The sequence below is a fragment of the Gekko japonicus genome, unplaced genomic scaffold (genome assembly GCF_001447785.1).
Source record: "Gekko japonicus isolate JY-2015 unplaced genomic scaffold, Gekko_japonicus_V1.1 scaffold742, whole genome shotgun sequence".
Lineage (NCBI taxonomy): Eukaryota > Metazoa > Chordata > Lepidosauria > Squamata > Gekkonidae > Gekko > Gekko japonicus.
This window is the reverse complement of record NW_015175992.1, coordinates 517,427-538,081: the sequence shown is the minus strand read 5'-3', so window position 1 is coordinate 538,081 and position 20,655 is coordinate 517,427. Positions and strand designations below refer to the sequence as shown.

At 43.1% G+C, this 20,655-nt stretch overlaps 1 protein-coding gene across 2 annotated transcripts in view; it reads left to right on the top strand.

Annotated features, from left to right (window-relative positions):
* SLC17A5 (solute carrier family 17 (acidic sugar transporter), member 5) overlaps positions 1 to 20,655 on the top strand; it is a 53,060-nt gene that overhangs the window by 11,154 nt on the left and 21,251 nt on the right. For both annotated transcript variants that reach the window (XM_015426377.1, XM_015426379.1), the window contains 6 exons: positions 2,952 to 3,148; positions 9,191 to 9,424; positions 10,866 to 10,953; positions 11,243 to 11,329; positions 18,616 to 18,734; positions 19,173 to 19,331. In XM_015426377.1, the coding sequence (XP_015281863.1) occupies positions 2,952 to 3,148; positions 9,191 to 9,424; positions 10,866 to 10,953; positions 11,243 to 11,329; positions 18,616 to 18,734; positions 19,173 to 19,331 (884 nt within the window). The remainder of the gene's footprint in view (positions 1 to 2,951; positions 3,149 to 9,190; positions 9,425 to 10,865; positions 10,954 to 11,242; positions 11,330 to 18,615; positions 18,735 to 19,172; positions 19,332 to 20,655) is intronic.

Sequence of the window (20,655 nt, the reverse complement as noted above, 5' to 3'; positions counted from 1 at the left end):
TCCCTCTATTCCTTCCTTCTATCTTTCTCTCTCTCTCTCTCTCTGCAGATTTGTGCGTCCCCCTCCCCATAGCTAGCAATCCAGAACAATCCAGTGGCACCTTTAGGACCAAGGTTTATTCAGGTACAAGCTCTCCCTCCTCTCATTATGCTGTTGGGTGTGGCCTATTATGCTAATGAGTTCCTGCTGGGCTTTTTCTTTAAAAAAAGCCCTGGTTGCTAGTGGTGATGCACAAGCCACTCCTGACTTCTAGGTTAGATCACTGCAATCTCTCCATTTTAATCTAATCATTTTTAAATCTTATCAGAATGAAATTTGGTCATAGTGTACGCACACTAAGGATTGTTCATGCTTCACTCTGAGGATCATGGCTTTAATGAATTCCAAGACAGAGTAACTCCTATTGGGTTGCCTTAAGTCTGGTGAAGTGGTAGAAATATTTATCTCAGATGGAGTCATGCCCCCCCCCCCCGAATGGTCAGGTACAAGTGTTTCCAAGAATATGTCAACTTGGATGTGAGAGTGATCTCAGCTACAACATCTGTCACCTCATTGATCACCAGGTTTGATTCAGCTGATCTGGCTGGCTAGGCAGATGTCCTCTCCCTCCCTCATTTCTTCATGTGTGTTCCTCCTGAAGCTGCACGCTTAGTGGAAGAGGACAATCATCTCAGACAGAAGGAGTGTATCATTCTTCAGTCAAGGGTATATGATAACTGTGGTCCCCTGCTAGAACCTTCAAACAGTATGAGTAACTGTCGTTGATAAACAAATCACACCCCTTCCCGGGACAAAAGGATTTGACTTCTGTGATTCTTATTCTAGTAACTCCTCAGGTGGACTATCTGTAATACATTCTGTGGGGAACAGCTTTCCTGTGAAGGTAGAAGTGTGACAACTAGATTAATTTCCATAGTTAACTACAAGGAACATACTATGGTTGGCTTCCAGTTTGCTTTCAGGCCAAATTCAGGGTGCTATTAGCTTTAAAGACTTTTATGGCAGTGGCCCATATCGGAAGGAGTATTTTCTGTCATGTGATCACTCCTCCAACTCCGTGACGTTGGCTGATTGTTCCACCACATGCTAGGCTGGTATCCAGTTCTCTCTGTCAGCTTATTTCCGCATCCCGAGTTACTTATGGTGACTCATGAGACTCAGGACCTTGCTGTGTTTGAGGGCCTTGAGAACCGTCCATTTGTTCATCGATGGTGGTGCTATGTGTATACATTCAGCCCCATGCAGAGTTGCCTCCTTATCCTTTGTACCTGTTTACCAACTCATGATTACTTAGTGTTGACTATTAATGATTTTTGTTTGATTAAATTGCTTTGATTGTTCTATTTTGTTGTTGTAACATTGAGTGTATTATTCTGAAAAACGAGTCCTAAATCTTCTGTTAAATAAATTACTCCTAAATATGGTTTTGAATAAAAAAATCTGTACTTTTCATTTATAAATAAATCTATATATATTTTTGATGGCTAAAACTGTAGGGTAGAGATAGACACATAGGCCAAATGTGGCCCTCAAACAAGGCACTCCAGCCTTTTCTTTAATGAGACTCAAGTAATGAAAAAATATCCGGTTACACTCCCCCCCCTCCCCCAGCACGTTTTCAAAGTTTTGTTCTGTCCTGGAAACAGAACACAAACTAGGAAGAGCACCAGAAATTAATCTTTCATCTAAGCAATTGGGGGGGGGGGGATCCTATGAAATACTTTAAAAAAAAAAAGTCTAGAGCAGCTCTTTTTGTGATCCTTTCCTGGGACATCTAGAGGATGCACACGCTGCTCTGCAACAGCCAGCAAATTACATGTTGGAGACCTCTGCTCTAAGGGTTTTCTGTAGGTCACGCAAAATACCACTTACTTGCGTTCACTTACTATTACCATATTTACTTGAAAAAAAGATGACCCTGAATGTAAGACAACCCCCTCAATGATATACACAAAAGTGTTATTTTTTATGTTTAGATATAACCAGGGGTCATTTCGTAGAAAAAGAGCTAGGGGGACTCATTAGCATAACTCATTAGCATATGCCACACCCCCTGACATCACCGGAAGTGTGTCCTCTCCACAGCCGGCGGCGACCTCCAGCGGGCACCAGCAGGGAGCTCCAGGCCCCGCCCTCCCGCACCTCACCCGGGGGGATGGCGTCCCCCCGCGTCCCCCCCCCAAATGACCCCTGGATATAACTGTAATTGGTATGTGAATTTCAGATGGCCCCCTCTTTTTTGGGATGGCATACCTGGGAAAAACCTAAGTCTTGTATTTGAGTAATTATTGTGAGCACCTCAAGCATTCTGCCACAACCTGATAGCCAGGGAAAGGGGCTCTGATTACCTATGCTGCAGTGCAAAAAAACCCAGAGAAGCTTTGGTAGAACTCCCCCTTATTATACACCTCAGCTGCTCACTTCCAGCCTATAGACAAGGCTCAGGAAACTGGTAGTGAGCTGCTGAGGTGCCTGAAGGATATGCTCTGCCAAAGGTCTTTGTTGTTGATTGGGGGAATAGGAATTAAAACTTCCTTTACCAGTGGCTCAGCTGAGGCAGGAATTAGGGTTGTCAGCCTAGGGTCCAGAAATACCTAGAGATTTAAGGGTGGAGCCTGGGACAGTGGGGTTTAGGGAGAGGAGGGACCTCAGTAGGGTATAATGCCATGTACAGTCCACCTTCCAAAGCAGCCATTTTCCACAGGAGAAAGGGAATCAGTGTTTTATTAAAAGATATAATAAGTGATTTATGTAGTCTGGAGATCAGATCTCCATCCCCCACCTGGTGGTTGGCAACCGTAGCAGGAATCCACAGGCAACTTCAATGTTGCTTGCCCTACAGAGTCTATGGTGAGTTCAAAATATTTCCTCTGTTTAAAAATGGTTACCAACCAGAGCAATAGGATTTTTGTTTATTTAGCTATAACATTTCCTTTCTTTTTCTCTTTTAGCACCCATATGCTGCTCAGCTCGCTACAGTTTAGCAGTATGGGCCTTCTTTGGATTCTTTCTCTTGTATGCCCTCCGTGTGAATTTAAGTGTTGCCCTCGTGGACATGGTAGAATCGAATACAACCTTGACCAAAAATAGAACTTCTCAAACATGCGTGGCCCATTCTTCCACTCCAGTTGCTCCTCGTAACACTACGGTAATTTTACCAGACCTATTTTCTAAATTGGTTGCTATTTTAAAGTTTTATATTTCAACAGTATGCGGCGCAGAAAATTGTGTGTCCAAAGAGGAGCTGAGAGAACCCCCAGGATACGCTTTTTCCAAAGAAACCCATCTCTGAGGGCCAAGCCAGATGTGCACTGGGAGTTCCATATTTAGGAGGGGTTTTTTTCTCCTTCTCATAAGTATACCCATACATTTACTCCAGTGAGGCAAACTGTAGTTCAGTGGGGCCATTTCAAGTCAAGCAAATGGCTTGGGGGGAGGATTAAAACCCCTCTTCCTTGTATGCCATGCCCCTGATCCAGGCCCCCACATGCCTGAAAATTAAGTTTACATTTGAGTTTGAAAAATCTCCAGGAGTTCTGAAGACAGAGCCTCACAGTGTATGTCTGGTTTAGTCCTGCGTGTCCTCTTGTTTGTCTGCAAGAAAGGGAGGCCATTTGCATGCTGCTTCCTTTACAAAGTAGGTTTGTGATAGGGGGTAGGGTGGTAAGCCATGAAATCAGACAGGACCTTTTGTTTTCTCTGGTTCTCAGATTTCACTCAAGGGGCTTAGGTTGATGTGTTTCCTATTCAGCATTCATTAACGCAACTAACCATGTTTTTTTTAAAGAAACTAAAATCTATTGTGAAGGTATTGATTAGATCTTTAAATGCACTTCTGACCACACAAATATTTTTTAGCTTTCTTTCATATGACAGTTATTTTATTTTTTAGCTTTCTTTCATATGACAGTTATTTTTAACAGCTACTGAAATACTATATGGAGCTGCGGTGGTTCAAGTGGTTAAGACGCTGAACTGCAGGCTGTGGAAGGTTGGTAGTTCAGCAGTTCCGTGCGCCTTGGTGTTTAGTCATGCCGGCCACATGACCACGGAAACCTCTTCGGACAGCGCTGGCTCTTCGGCTTGGAAACGGAGATGAGCACCGCAACCCTAGAGTCGGATTCGACTGGCTTTCGAGCAAGGGAACCTTTACCTTTTTTACTTACTGAAATACTACCTATCCCAGACTTGTTTATTGAATGACATCTCTATTTTATCAAGCAAGCAATCAGTACTCCACTCCACTCTTTGAGGGGTTAGGAGTTTCTTTCTTTTGTTTGCTAAAACGAACCTTTTTAGCCTTCATAACATTTATTTTAGTTTTTGTTCTGTGGGGTTTTTTAAACCATCTCATCAGCTTCTCACCTATATGGTTTGTTTTCGTGTGGAGATTTCTCATCCTGGCAAACCATAATCCTGACAGAATAGTTTTTGGCTCTTAGGTCTCCATCTAGTGGGGAAAATTTGTGTGTGTGTGTGTGTGTGTAAAATCTCACTTTGTAGAGCTCCACATTTATGTGTGAGCAAGCTGCTGTGTTCATCCCTTCCAGAAAAGCACGGCAACACCTCTCTTCACAACACGTGCAGTTTCTTAAAAACCACAGGGTAGGTAGATTGGGGGGGGGGATGAAGTTTCAACAAAGCTTCTTTTTGAAAACAATAACCAGATTTAAAATAAAATACAAACAATGCAGAAACTGTGGGTTTGATCAGAATGTCATTTTCAGCTAACAGATAGGTAAAGGTAAAGGCCTCCCTTGCTCGAAAGCCAGTCGAATCCGACTCTAGGGTTGCGGTGCTCATCTCCGTTTCAAAGCCGAAGAGCCAGCGCTGTCCGAAGAGGTTTCCGTGGTCATGTGGCCGGCATGACTAAACACCAAGGCGCACGGAACGCTGTTACCTTCCCACCGAAGTGGTACCTATTTATCTACTTGCAATGTCTTGCTTTCGAACGGCTAGGTTGGCTAACAGATGGGGGAAGCAATATAAGCTGATTTCCCACTATGGCAATTTCACCCTCTCCCCTCCCCCCTGCACAGGATTTTCCCTTTATTTCTTTTTCTTGCTTGCTAAGCAACCCCTGTATCTATTTTCTTCTTTTTTGTTTGTCTATGGCTGTCCCACCCAGTCATGTTGTTGTTGTTGTTTTTTAAGCCACCGGAGGGGATTTTTTATTGATTTTTTAAACACTACAAAAACTAGAACAGAAAAAAGGGATTCATCTTTGTACTTATGAACTGTGTCAATCTTTTAACCCTTTTAACCATCCCCAGTTACATTTAATTGCCCAATAACAGTGCCCCCCATCATCCCCTGGAACCAAAGTTCTCAAAGGCACAATTCAGAGTCCTTCAGCCTTTACTTCTTCTCCTCTCTCTTCTGCAGTTTGTAAGAACTTTTCGGGGCTGATGCCCCCTGCTCAGACAAAGAGTCCTCACCAGACGAACCAGTTTCCAGCTCTCCACTGGACTTATCATCCTCTTCTTTTTTCTCGTCCTCTGGCCTTCCCAGCTGCTCCTTTAGAAACTCTTGAACTTTAATAACAGAGTCAATCTTGACCTTCTTCTCCTTGATCTTGAATATTACTCCTTCTGGAAACAGCCATTTATATCCAATTGAGTTTGTTTGGAGGAAAAACAGAAGTTCTTTGTATTTCTTTCTGCATTGTCTTACTTCAAATGGAGTATCCTTTAGCGTTCTGACAGCATTCTCCCCCACCTTCAGGGGTGTTGCAGCAACTGCTTTCAGGATAGCATCCCTGACGTGCCTCTTCGAGAATCTTACTACAATTTCCCCAGGCAGATTATTTTTCTTTATGTATCCTGAATATGACCTGTAGGCCACATCCATGTCGTTGAGTAGCAAGTCCACCTTTACATCTGCTACTGGGGCAAGTAGCTCACTCATAAGTTCTTTAAGATTCTCTCCTCTTTTCTCTGGCACCCCTTGGAAGCGCAGGACCATATTAATTTTATCCATTTGCACTTGCAGCATCTGATCTTCCAAAGATACAGTTTTCTTTTCCAATTTTTGAACTTTTTTCCTCACTATCTGCATTGTTTCAGCCATTTCCTTTACTTTCTCAGCATTCTGCTTCATTACTTGAATCAAATCCGTTATTTGCGTTTGTTGAGCAGTAATGCTTGTTGTCGCAACTTGCAGCTGCTTTTGTTGTGCAGTAATATTCGCTGTTACAACAGACATCTGTTCTTTAAAGACATTGAGCTGTTCCAGCAGAGGGCGCATGACCTCTGTCATCGCCTTCGTCGTCTCACTGGTTATTTCCGGGGACTCTAGTTTCACTTTTAAAAGTTTCTCTTTGTCTCTGTCCCTCTTCCCCGCCATCTTTTTCTCGTTTGTTTGCTTTCGCAATAAATTTTAAAGTCTCTGAATACGCGCTTATCTGTATAGCTCGATGGATGAGTACTTCTGGGCAATTTCTTGTTTATTCTTCCACTCCCTCCCCTTTCGCTCAACGATTTATGGGCATGGGAGGCGTCCCTCCCACCACTCGCTTCTGCCGTTTCGCCGCCAGTCATGTTATTATATATTTAGATGCTGTCCCAGCCAAGGGAACTAAGAAAACATACAAAATCACCTTCTTAACTTATGCTTCTGAAATGGCACACGAGAGGCTTTTAAAAGTTCAAAATAAAACATTTTCTTTAACTTGGAGGGGAAACAGGTCATGTAGAATCAGAGGCTGGATATATGAGGTGAACAGATAACTAAAACTGAGGTAAGTTTGTAATCACATAAACTCAAGATAATTTGTTGCCAACGAGTAGGTGTTTTTTGCTTTTCAACAAGGTCTTTGAAACTTTGAGGGGCTTTCTTTTCAGTGTTTGCTTAAACACTCAAGTATAGGTGCCTGAGTTTCACTGACTCTTAAGATTTAGAAGGCTGGGACACTCATTCAAATCCCCCAAATCCTTCTCTGTACACAGACCGAGGGATCACTCTTCTTTTAAGAGATATCTCCCTTTTCATTGGGCAGGGATTACTTCTGTAGACTAGAAGCTCTGTCCCTTTTTTGGTTTGAATGGGGATCTTCCATGATACTGTCATTCCTCTTTGCCTGCTTCCCAGTCAACAATCTGTGCTAAACTGTCAATTCTTCAGCTGCCAGTTCCTAACTGTCATTTCTTAACTGACGGCTTTCCACAAAGGTCAATTTGAACAGCCTGTCACTCAAAGGTTCTCAGACCCTGTGAGGCATTAACCCTTGACAGTCCATCACACCCATGCGTACACCTCCGATTTGCCTATCATGCTCTCCTGTTGGTCCCCTGACCCCCAAGAGCAGCATTTCAGGGAGACCAGTAGGCTGCAGTAGGAGGAAGGAAGGAGCCTTCCATTACTGAAACTTTAATTTAGATCCAACCTGTTATATCTTAAACATTGAAGTTGCAACCCTCTTATGAAAGACTTCTTCATTCAAAAACAAACAGACTGTGGACTAAACATCTTTATCATCATACCACACAATTGTTTGCATAATTATTTTACAACTTGACACTCAGTGCCAGGGACTGGGACATCACCCCAGGTGTGTCATCCACTGATCTGTATGGATGGCCTTTTACTTATATTTTATACTTAGTCACTGCCTGACTGCTGCAGTTGAGCCGATTGCTGGTTCTCTAATTATGAACATAAGTACAAGCAAATAGACATTTGTTTCCCATATCATGAAGCTTTGTAGCTGTTACTAGCCTTTGCCCCGATTGCAGTTACTTTACTTCTCTAGGGTGGGTTGGGCTGGGCAGCGTGAAAAAGAAAGAAACACTGGAAAGGAGAAGGTTCTTCAAGCACTTCCAGCTAGCACCTTTCTGCAAAATTCTGCCATGTCTGCAAGCTGTAAGAAAGACTGTATTTATGAACATTATGTTAGCTAAATTAAACAATATTTTAAAATACTAACAGTGTTAAATATTGGACAGTGCAGTCTCGTGGGCTGCTGAGCCAGAGTTGGCTGGCCACTGACACAACAGCAGCACCACTGGTCTGTTCCCTAAAGAGAATTTGCACAGGCCAGGGACCAGGCAAACGCCCCTGTAGTGGGACCACATGGGACGAAATCACTGGGGCACCCACAAATTGTTACAGGAGAGCAACTCTGTACAGCAGTGACAGATGGGGGAACCAACCAACCATAGGGTGGCAGCCAGGGGGACCTGGCACCAGAGCCATGGGATCAAAGAGATGGGGCACAGGCCTATGCAGATCCACCCAGAAGTAAGCTCCCTGTTAAGCAATGGGGCTGATTCCCCCAGGAAAGTGGAATGGGGAGAACAAAAGGACCATGCGGCTGAACACCTGCTGTGATGCCTTGACCACAACCACTCAACAACCACATGCCTGAGGTCCACAGAACAACTGACTTGGCCTCCATGGCCCATCTCAAAGGGATGAGGGTGCAAAGATGCTCCACAACACTAGGGGAGAAGGTCAGGGTGATGGAACCTGGGGGCAATGGAGAGCAACACTTTGGCCAGTGGGACCTTCCCATGCTATGCCTGGCCCCACAGCCCTACCCTGTGTCCATGGCCTCCTCGCCTCATTCTCTGGCAGTCCTGGTAGCCAGCACAGTGGGAATGACTGCCCTCTCACTGCCCTCCATTCCCTTCTGCTCACTGCTGTGGTATGGGTGCTGGGGGTGTGGGCCACCAGGGGGTCCCCTCTGAGGAATCGGGATGATCAATGGACCTGTAACAGCACCAACATCCTCATCCTTTGGGCTGGCAGCTGGGCCTGCAATCCCCTTGTCAATGTGCTGCACAGTCCCCTCACCAGCCCCAGTACCTGGCAGAGGCCTCCCTGCTGTGAGTCACCTGCTCATACAGCAGCACCTTCTCCACTTTGGTCCTTAGGCTGGCAATAGTCATCACCACTTACTGGGCTCAGCATGGCTATGCCAACACGCTGCAAGGGGAATGCAAGAGGAGGGCCAGAGGAAATGGTGTAGGGGATGCTTAAGTATACCACCCCCATCACAGCCCAGTGCGGACTGGGCCCTTGTGACTCTAAACTCTGCTTGCTCAATAGTTCCCAGGACAGACCCAGAAACAGTGTTCAACATAGTTAGGCCCTGAGTGTCCCAAATAAATGTGCATGGTAACTGGATGGGAAGGGGCCATTTTTGTCCGTTGCTACATAGCCTTTTCTCTCTCTTTTTTTCCTTCCTCAGGGGAAAAAGTATAACTGGAATGCGGATACTCAAGGCTGGATCCTTGGTTCCTTTTTCTACGGCTACATCATTACTCAAATTCCTGGTGGATATCTTGCCTGTCAAGTTGGGGGGAAACTACTAATGGGGTTTGGTGTCCTGGGCACTTCTGTTTTTACCTTGTTTACACCTCTAGCAGCAGATTTAGGAGTTGGATACCTCATAGCTGTGAGAGCTTTGGAAGGCCTGGGAGAGGTAATCCGTTCCTTCTTAAAACTGACATTCTAGAAAAGCAGATTGTGCAGGCTTTCTAGTCAACCGGCTACCCTCTCACAGTATACACTTGGAGCACTGGTTCCACCAAATCATTTCCTTGCTAGAGTCAGCATCTAGTTTCTTGGTGTAGTTCAGAGGACAGAAAGATAGGATTACATTTTGGCAGATGTGTACAGAGGGTGATGGGGGGGGGGAACAATAAAATTTTAATTTATCTGTAAAGTTAGAACGATCATATTTGGAGGTCAGATATGTAGTCAGTTACTCTCAAATGTCCCAGAGAGGCCCGGGCCATATACAGCTTTTGAGGTTCCTAGCTCAATTGCTAGAAGATTTAACAAGGTCTAAATTTCAGGGCCCCTTTGAGTTTGAGGCCCAGGCCCAATGGCTCTGCTGCCCCCCCCCCCCTCATTGGCCTTGTACATAGTAAGGATTGTAAAGCACTTTATCAGTTAGCAGTGTTATATTTAGGGCATGTGAGGAGGTGATAAAAGGGTTGTTCCAGTGGTGTGCAAAGGTGAAACTGTTGAAATTGTTTCTATGGATATAAGTAGAGGAAATAGAGAACTGTAGCAGCTAGTAACATTATAGAGTTATGAAAAGTGCCTATTGCATTGTCATAGCTGCATGCATTAAAAATTTCTTTTCACAGACCATTCAAATTTGGCATCAAAGAGCTACTTTCTGCACCATGTACAAATTTGCCTAACTTCTCTTTCCACAGAACATTTACTGTTTTACATACACTAGCCATTCTTCTGAGCAGCAGTACTTCAGTTAACATTGCTCATTCATCGCAAGCCTGTCTTGTAGTCTTAAAGATAGAAACCTTTTTTAATACAAGCGAGTTTCTCAGAAAGTTTAATTTTGCACCCAATTCTACATTTTTTGTGTTTTCTCTACTCCTTCGGAATTTTGGCATCTTCTATCTCCCAGAGGATAATAGGATGCTTAAGACTAATGCCCACAATGGGGGCAAGTATCTTGTTCAAAATCCATGCTGTATTTATAGTGTCTTGTTCAAAGTTTGTTTGCTTTATACCCCTCCATTTGATATACAATGATCTCTCTCCCTCCACACTGCCTTAGACTGACACAGGCATTTGAAAATCTAAACGGGGGGGGGGGGGGGGGGTCACATGAATGCAAAATATTTTTGTAGCTGTTGCTTAGCAGAAACCAAAAAGTTCGGTATAATTGTCATCTCCACAAAGAATATTCAGCCAGAGGATTGAGGCTGGCAAGAAATTAGTTCAGCTTAATTGCCCATGAGCTATGCATGCTTGTTCAGAAAAATAGCTGCTTCTGAATGCAGCCAGGAGTCTGTTGGGCTGTTCTGAAGAGAGAAGCTTCACTGAAGTAAAATGTTTACTCTGAAAATGAAAGCTAAATCTTGCTCTAAACAAAACTCTTTTTCCAGGGTGTCACCTTTCCTGCCATGCATGTCATGTGGTCCTCTTGGGCTCCTCCGCTGGAACGCAGTAAACTTCTTAGCATTTCATATGCAGGTAAGACAGAGTAAAATATCTAAGTCAAGCCAGCACGGATTTTGCCAGCCCTTCCTTAAGCAAGACGAAGGAACTGGGAATACATGGGGAGATTTACATTCCCTTTCCCCAGTCCCTTGCCACCAGTCTGGTCACCACTGATAACCCCATGATTGCTTGTTAAGTGTGCACTGCCATGAACCATGGTTCAGTCAGTCAGCTGGCATGCATAACCAGGATTCTTGATAACACTCTCTGTATTCCTGGGATATGTTTTGGCAATATTCAAAAAAGAAAATTTTATTTTTAGGTGCACAGCTTGGAACTGTTGTTTCTCTTCCATTGTCTGGTGTGATCAGCTTTTATATGGACTGGATTTATGTATTCTACATATTCGGTAAGTGTTCTTATTGTAAGTATGAGAGAGAGAGAGAACACTTTTATGTATGGGGTGGAGAAAGTGGATAGCGTTTTCTCCCTCTCCCATGATACTGGAACAGGGGTCCCCAATGTGGCACTTGTGGGCACCACAGCGCCCACCAACACTTTTCCTGGTGTCTACCGAGTGTTTTTAGAAAGTGAGTGGAGTCAGGTGGGGCTTTTGCCCAGCAAGGCTTCTGGTTAGCCTTTGGAGATTAGATTGGCTGTACAGATTTCGTAAAATGTTGCTTTGGTGTAGCTGCCACCACAGCACAGGAATCCTCACTAAGGTTGCCAGCTCTGGGTTGGGAAATACCTGGGGATTTTGGGGATGGAGCCTGAGGAGGGCAGGGTTTGGGGAGGTGAGGGACCTCAGTAGGGTATAATGCCATGGAGTCCACCTTCCAAGGCAGCCGTTTTCTCCAAGTAGACTGATCTTTATTGCCTGGAGATCAGTTGTAATAGCAAGAGATCTTCAGTCACCACCTGGAGGTTGGCAACCTTAATCTTCACACTGATTGACGGTAAGCTGTGTCAGCCATTTTGTGGCTGGCTCTGCCTCCTGCAGCAGCCATTTTGTGCCTGTGCCCCCCTGTGCCCATGGTCTCAAAAAAGTTTGGGGACCCCTGTACTAGAACTTAGGGGTACCCAATGCAATTGTTGGGAAATAGGTTCAGGACAGGTAAAAGGAAATACTTCTTTAATTGATGAATAAATAAACAAATTTTTGCTAATTGAGATACTGATGACCATGAGCATAGATAGTTTAAAAGGGGATTAGACAGATTCGTGAAGGAGCGTGTTACTACATGTGCTCTCTTTCATGTATATTGACTTGGGTTTGTAACACTTGCCTAGAAGAACCAGAACCAATTTGGAGGAATTAAGCTCAGTATTTGAGGAAACTTCTTCTCACTTTCACAGGCTGGCTAGCTTGGGAAACTGACATGCTCATTAATTAAGTGATTTAGGGATCTTAACCTGGATAGTTGGCAAGCAAAGCTCAAAGTGCCTCTAATTGGCTACCAGTAACCATGAAACCTGATGCTGGGAAAGATTGAAGGTCAAAGAAGACGGGGACGGCAAAGGATGAGATGGTTAGACAGTGTCATTGATGCAACGAACATGAAATTGAGCCAACTTCAGAGGACAGCGGAAGACAGGAGGGCCTGGTGGGAGCTGGTCCATGGGGTTGCGAAGAGTCGGACTCGACTGTGCGACTGAACAACAACAAGAACCATGAAACAATGAGATCTTTTCCAAAGCAAGGCTTAGAGTTTATTTAGGGGAGCACAGGGGTACAGGGATGGAAAAGAACAGTGTAAATTGTTTTGTTCAGAAGGACATGTACACAAAGAGTTGCATGAGAGGAGAGAAAATAAAAGAGCCAAGCCTGTGGCTGAGTGGGAATTCTGCACCAGGGAATGGCCACAAGGAGAAAGGGGGTCAGTTAAAGAAGAGGACAGGAGAGCTTTTAGGAGAAAGGAAGTGAACGGAGAAGGAATTTACCTATCCTCAGTGTACTGAGCAAGGTAGAGTACGTTGTCTGTGTAGATAATCCAGAGATTCAAGGTAGAAGAGAGATGCTGTTGTGTGGCAATAAAATCTCCTATGCTCCCCAAGAAAGAAAAGCAGAGCTGGCAATCTCTGAGCCAGTGGATGGGTGAGACTGCACAGTTTGACTGGCAGAACAATGATAGTTACAGGGACCCATACAAAAGAATATCAAAGAAGTAATTGTAAAATCTGGGAATTCAGGTTGAGTCCAGGATGAGAATCTGTGGGTTTCCTTATTTTGATTGAATTGGGGGGGGGGAGGCTTCCCAAAAGATAATAAAAGAGTGGACAAAAGGGCTGGCAGGGTGGAGGTTGTACCTGTGCCTGAGTCAGATCGGGAAGAGACATTCAGACAAGGTTGGTAAAAGTTATCAAGATAATCTGGTTGCTCGATAGTAATTAGGTTTTGTACTCAGGAAGACTTGCCCTAGCTGGTGGAATTATATTGAGAGATCTAGGAAGGTGCTTGCCTTTGCACCAGAGCAGTGAGTTAGGCATGCAGATCTCCCATCAGTGAATCAGTATCCCACCCTTTTTGGCCACTCATTTGCACAAAGAACAGGAAAACCCAATACGTCTGTGAAAACGACCCTATAAGAAACTCAAAAGAAGATCCGTATGTTGTAAGGAAAATAAACTTGCTTGCAGACAAGTTCACAAGGCTTCTAAATTACAAATGTTTAAATGTCCAAAAAAGTGCATTACATATTTGTACGGTATATTTTCCATACTGAGTGAGGTTTATTTCACTTTATTTTGTGAGGCTTAAGAAAATATTCTAATGAAGACTTATTCAAAAAGAATTAATATCCGGAAACCTCTTCAATAAATTGGACTTTGGAATATAGAAGCCTTCTGACCTTTTCTGCAAGCAAGTTTATTTTCCTTACTACATATGGATCTTTGTTTGAGTTTCTTATAGGGTCGTTTTCACTGACATGTTGGGTTTTCCTGTTCTTTGTACTCTGCTTCTGTGAAACTGTTTTTGGGTTATTGTCACTCATTTGCACAGCCTGAAGAGAACTTTGACCTCACCTTCTCCAAAGCATGGCATTGCTAGCTCCTAAATTGGCTGCCAAAGCAATTTTAGGAAAGATGGAGTTGGAACAGACAGTACTCATCCAGGAAAGGGGTCTCTGGTAACAAGAGGTCCAGCCATGGCTACCAGCAAGGGTGAGCAAAGGGAACCTCTATCTATAGAAGCGGTAAACCTCTGAATACCAATATTGAAATATAGCATCGGGGAGGGTCTCAGCCTCTATGTCCCATTTGTTTGGCCTCTGGAGCAACTGATTGGCCACTGTGTTAAACAATATGCTGGTCTAAGGGGACCACTGATCTGATCCAGCAGGCTCTTGTAATGATCTTCTTCGTGGTCTCTGTGCATCACACCTCTGGGATATAGTGCGCCTGCGCCGACCCCAATCAGTATAATGGAAAGCAAAAGGGATTTTCGCGCCCGCTACCCGGTCACGTGCCGGGTTCCACTGCGCATGACCAAGGGAGGGGCACGACGATCCCGCCAGTTCTCTTCTGACCGCCGCGCTGGTAGGACCCTCTTCACCTCGGTCGGTAAAATTATTTCTTTTTGGCCTTTAGGCCTCGTTTTCTTCGGGTTTAGTTAGTTAGGAAAGTATTTCAGTTAGATACTTATTCTTTGGACTTTGTTTTTTACTCCCCTTCCTCCGGCCTATGGCTGCTCGGTGGGGTTTCTTTAAACGGTGCTGGAAGTGTGGCAGTAAGATCGGCCCCCCAGATGGACATTCCCTTTGCCTTTTGTGCCTGGGGGAAACGCACCAAGTAGACCCTTGCGCCCATTGTTCCAAGTTTTCCAAACAGACCAAGAATAATCGGGCAGCTAGACTTCAGGCCCTTAAGAAACTTCTTGGTCTGAGCGTGGGAGAAAACAGAGTGACCATCAATTGGTGGCTGATTAGCCGAAATTGCGGCTAAATAGACCTTCAACAAGGCACAGCTAAGGCCTAGGTCCAGGAGTTTAGCTGGTAAGCTCAATAGCGAACTTCAGGAGTTCTTCCGTATCAACCTATACTGCGGGGTGCCAATCGAAACAGTATGGGATGTGTTGAAGGCAACGCTACGTGGAACATGTATCTCTCTGCTTGCACACTATAGAAAAGAAAAAAACAGAAAGAAATTAGAATTAATTCAAAATATACGCTCTCTAGAAATACAACACAAAAACACGTGCAGTCCTAAAATCTACAAAAGACTGATACAATTGCGTAAGCAACTGGAAGCTATTGATGTGACAGAAATTCACAAAAGAAACTACAACTTTAAACACTTAAGTAATACGAGAGGGCCAAAAATGCTTCACACCCTCTCATGGAAACTAAAAAACAACGGAATGAAAGGTATATCAAGAACCTCCGGGATCAGCAAGGAACTTTACAATCTCGTACGCCGGGCATAATTCAAGCAATGGAAGCTTTTTATTCAGCCTTATACACATCCACAAAGCCAACCCAACCTAATATTAGCAACTATCTGACCATTATATTAGGATTACCAAGCATTTCAGAGGAGCATTGAACCTTTCTAGATGCGCCTATCAAGCCAGAAGAGATTTTGAAAGCCATTAAGCACATGAAAAACAACAAAGCTCTGGGCCCAGATGGCTTTTTGGCAGAATACTACAAAGCGTATTCTTCTATTAGTCCAACCCTTGCATTAACTATTTAATTTAATTTTAACTAAAGGGTTGATATTGGCGACTTGGCACCAAGCCAACATCATACTGATACCAAAGAAAGATAAGGATGTGACAGACCCCAGGTCTTACCGCTCAATTTTTCTATTAAATACTGACTACAAATTTTTTACCTTAGTTATTACAGCGAGGCTTCATCATATCAAAGGGCATTACATTCACATGGATCAAACCAGGTTTATCCCATCTCGAGATATTATGGACAATATTATTAGTCATGGCCAGAAACATAAAGATCACAAAACTCTTTTGATTTCACTCGATGTTGAAAAGGCCTTTGACACTGTGGCGTTTCAATATTTAAAAACTTTATTGCAACATATGCATTTTGGTGAAGCCTGTCAAAGAATAATACAGACAGTCAACTCCAAGCCTGCTGCCACACTTCTAATCAACGCATCCTCAAATGAGATTAAGCTGAAGCGTGGAACCAGACAGGGCTGCCCACTGTTATTTATATTATTTGTTTTAGCAATAGAACCTCTCACAAAGTACGCTCTAATCCTAAAATCAGGGGAATCAAAATTAAGGATAAGGAATACAAAGTAAGCCTATTCGCCGATGACTTAGTAATGTATGTCTCCAGATCAGAGTCTTCACTACGAGAGATACAAAGTACTTTGCAGGCATTTGCAAAAGCGTTGGGGCTGCGGGTCAACCCCTCCAAATCAATATTATATCCAATAAACCTGTCACCTGAAGTATCTCAAGATATCAAAAAGCATTTCTCTTTTCAGTGGATAAAGACATATTGGCAGTACTTGGGAGTTAAAATTCCAAAAGATTTATCTGACTTAATAAAATACAACCACATGGAAACAGATAGGGAAGTAAAAACATTGCTGAGAAAATGGGATGGCAGATTTTTGTCATGGTTCAACAGAATCAATATAATCAAGTTTTTTATTTTTCCTAAATATTTATATTGTTTTAGAGCGATCCCGATATCCCTTCCACACAGCTTACTACTTAAATGGCAATGTAATATTAACACCTTTATTTGATAATATAAAACCCCTCGCATCAGCTTTGGAGTAATGTGTAGGCCTCTACGCAAAGGGGGGTTGGCAGTTCCTGATCTATATCTTTACTACACTGCAACAATATTAGCAAATATGGTTAGGCAATATCACAGTACAGATAAGCTAGACTGGAAATACATGGAAGCACAAGCACTCGAACCTCACTCATTCAAGGAAATTCTGTGGCAGGACAAAATTAGTAATACATACAAAGTCTTTGACAATCCCTATATGAAGACGATGCTTAAGATACGGTTTGCTAACAGACTGCGTTTAACTTCAAGGAGGTCTACTTTAAGCACGTTCACTGGTCAAAATTGGTTTCTACCAGCAAAAGACACCAATTCCTTTCAAAACTGGAGGTCCGCTGGAATCACCCAAATAATTGATGTGGTGCAACAGGGAAGACTGGCACAGAAGATTGACTTAGAAAGAAAATTCAAAACGTATTTGCCATGGTACAAATATCTCCAGCTTTAACATTTATTCGAAACCCCAACATTACGATGCAACATCAAGAAACCAATGTTTCTTTTCGAGCGTCGTCTTTTTGACAATACCAAAAAAGGGCCTTATATCGAAAATATATCAAATGATACTGGGGCAAGGATCTGCTATGCTGTTAAGTTATCAACAAACATGGCACAGGGATTTAAAACAAATCCTCACAGAAGGACAATGGGAAACAGTATGGGTGGTATCTAACACCAGCCAGGTTAACCCATATAGTCCCCGAGGCCTCTCCATTGTGTTGGAAGCACTATGGTCAGCAACATACATTTTATCACAGCTGGTGGGAATGTACATATATAAAGAACTATTGGGAAGATATTGTAAATCAAATTTATATCTTAACAGGATATAACTCACCTCTAGATCCGGTACTGTTGCTTTTGAACTTTTGGCCAAAAGAGAAACCACCTGCAGTAAGAAGAGAATTAATTAATATTTTGATAACAGCAGCTAAATCAGGTATTGCACAAAAGTGGAAAGATAGCAAACCTCCAACGATTAGTCAATGGTTAAACGAAGTATGGGAGTATTTTATGCTAGAAAAGAGTTCAGTCTATTTTGATAAAAATCGTAGGGACTGTGAATTACTTAACCCACTAGACAAATGGTACCCATTTCTGGAAAAAATGGATATGGATAAAATGGTGGGTGAAAATGGCACATTCACTAATATTAGAGTCTTTTTATAAAGCAGTCAAGTGGTTATATTGAATATTGACTTGTAAGGGCAAGGAAGATACAAACCTCATGTTAATAACCTTTTCAGAATGATTAGGGAGATATACTGCAGTTTTTGTACCGACCTGTGTCTTATAAGGTTTGTGGTTTTGTACCTTACACATAGTTGAAGTTACCTGTTTATTACTATTTTATTGCTTATTTTCTGAAAATCAATGCAATTTTCTGGAAAAAAATAAAAAGCCAAACCCTGAAAAAAATTTTTTTTGATGTTGATCTACCAAAGGAAATAGGCATGTGATTTGTCAAGAAATATAATCTACATACTTGCCAGTAAGACAATTCCATAGTCTGTAAAGAAGCCCCCAAACCCCAATCCTGTTCCTTAATAGGGTGATTTTATGAACACATCTCTGATTAATTCTGTTTTGTGTTAGTATCTATTGACTCTCTTCTATATCTTCTTCAGCATGACATAAGATGACAAATGTAGAAGTTTATATTCCAGGTTAATATTTGGTCTGTTTTAGTGGAACTTGCTTTGAGTGCGATCTGAAATAACAATTTGTGCATGGGTTTTTGTTGAAGTGCTTTTGAGAAAACACTAGAAACGGTAGATTGGAATGAGTTTTCCATTGAATCTGTTGTTTTTTATATGGCTGTGTAGAGTTTGCCTTGTATAGTCTGGATATTTGCTTTTGCTACATGTAATACTTATATCCTTCAGCTTAATAAGAAGTGTTCTGTTTTCTTTATGGTAAGGTTCCCTAGGTGTGATATGGTTCCTCTTCTGGATTTGTATGGTTGGTGATACACCAGAAACGCACAAGAGAATTTCCCTTGCAGAAAAGGAATACATTCTTTCTACTCTTTCTGATCAGGTGTGTAGTTTTGGTAAGGCTTTTATTTATTGCTATTAAAATACTAGGTCCTGTATACCTACTGTAATGTCTCAAGAGAAAGTCTGGGGAGAACTGACAATTTTTAATCTCATTAGCCTTTTATGAAATGTAAAAAAACCAACAGGCTGCTTTGGAGGTGGGGTCAAATCATTAAAAAGCAATGCCCAGAGAAAGTTTTTCCATATTGAAGTTGGTGCACAGGTAATGACAAGCCATGGTTTGTGGAAAATGTGCATGAAAGGGGGAAGGCTTAGATGAAGTTCATGATCCTTTTAACCATGGTTAAGGGACAACTGCAATTAGACCTGTGCTGGTCCCAGTAGTTCAGGCTGAAAAAAAATGTTCTGGTGTTTGTTTTTAAATTAGATGTAAAGGTTTTTAGATTATCTGTGTTGGTTTCATCCATTCTCTTTCTAGCTTTCTACGCGGAAGTCGGTACCCTGGGCTGCCATGTTGACATCCCTTCCACTTTGGGCTATTGTTGTAGCACACTTTTCTTATAACTGGACTTTCTACACTCTCCTTACCTTGTTGCCTACTTACATGAAGGAGATTCTGAAATTTGATGTGCAGGAGGTAAGAAGTTCTATATCCCCCAATTTATAGATCTCTAGCTTTCATACAGAAAAAATCCCAAAGGTAAGTGGGGGTTCAGGAGGCAAGTCCCAATAACCACAGGGTCTGACTTCAGAGGTTCTCAGGTCACAGTCCAAAAGCCACAGGCCAGAGTGCAATAACACAATCAAAAGCAAAGTCAGAATACAGCCTAAGGTCAGGTTACATATTCCAAAAGGCAGATAACAAGAATTGCTACCAAACCGGTCTGGCAACTGGTGGTATAGCCAGGAAGACTGCAGACAAATTGATCCCATTCTGGCTACAGCTGCTTTGCAGCCTTATGTAGGGAGTTTCCCTAAAGGTGCCCACGGTTCCCACATTAGGCTCTTCCCCACAAGCTGAGTCCGCTCCTCTACTCATGAGGAGTACTAGAGCCCAGATCCTGTGGTGACACAGTCTCTTCTAGCATTTCCTTAGCAGAGGGAAGGCCATGGACTGCTAGACACACACTCCTGTGCCTGGTCAACACTTTAGCTCTTGCACTTTACCTCCTCTGCTCCTGGGGTGTTTCATGGGAATGTGGCGGGTCTGTCAATGGGTGGACCCATGCTAGGACCTCCAGGCTTGAGGACTTAGAGCGGCTCCTCAGTGGAACAGGCTCCTCAGGAGGTGGTGGGCTCTCCTTTGGAGGTTTTCAAACAGAGGCTAGATGGCCATCTGACAGCAATGCGGATTCTGTGAACTTAGGCAGATCGTGAGAGGGAGGGCAGGAAGGGTTGCCTCAGTGCTTTGTTCTTGTGGCCCGTTCTTACATGCCCAGGGAAATGCTGATTGCCACTTTGGGGTCAGGAAGCAATTTTTTTCCAGGCTGGTATGGTCAAGAGTCCTGGAGGTTTTTTGTCATCTGGGTGTGGAACAGCAGTCACTGTGGGTGTGGAGGGGGAGGTATTTGTGAATCTCCTGCTTTGTGCAGGGGGTTGGACTAGATGACCCTGGAGGTACCTTCCAACTCTATGATTCTATGACTCTGCTGGCTCAAGGGGCAGTATTGGTGCTGGCTCAAGGTCCCTTCAAGAAGGCCACATACGAAGGGTCTGCCAAGGTGGGGCCTGGGGATGAGTTGTCCTCCTCTTCCTCCAAGGAGGACTCATCTTCCCAAGCTACACTGGGCAGCCCATTAACACCTCTCCCTCTTGTACTAGCTCTGCATTTTTTTATCCTATCGAACTGTAATTTCTTCTATATCACCATACTAACACCTTCCTTCTTTCTTCTGTTCCACCATAATTGCTTCTCTTCTTTCCTTCCTTAACTGGGAAGGTGAGTGACGTCTTGTCATAGA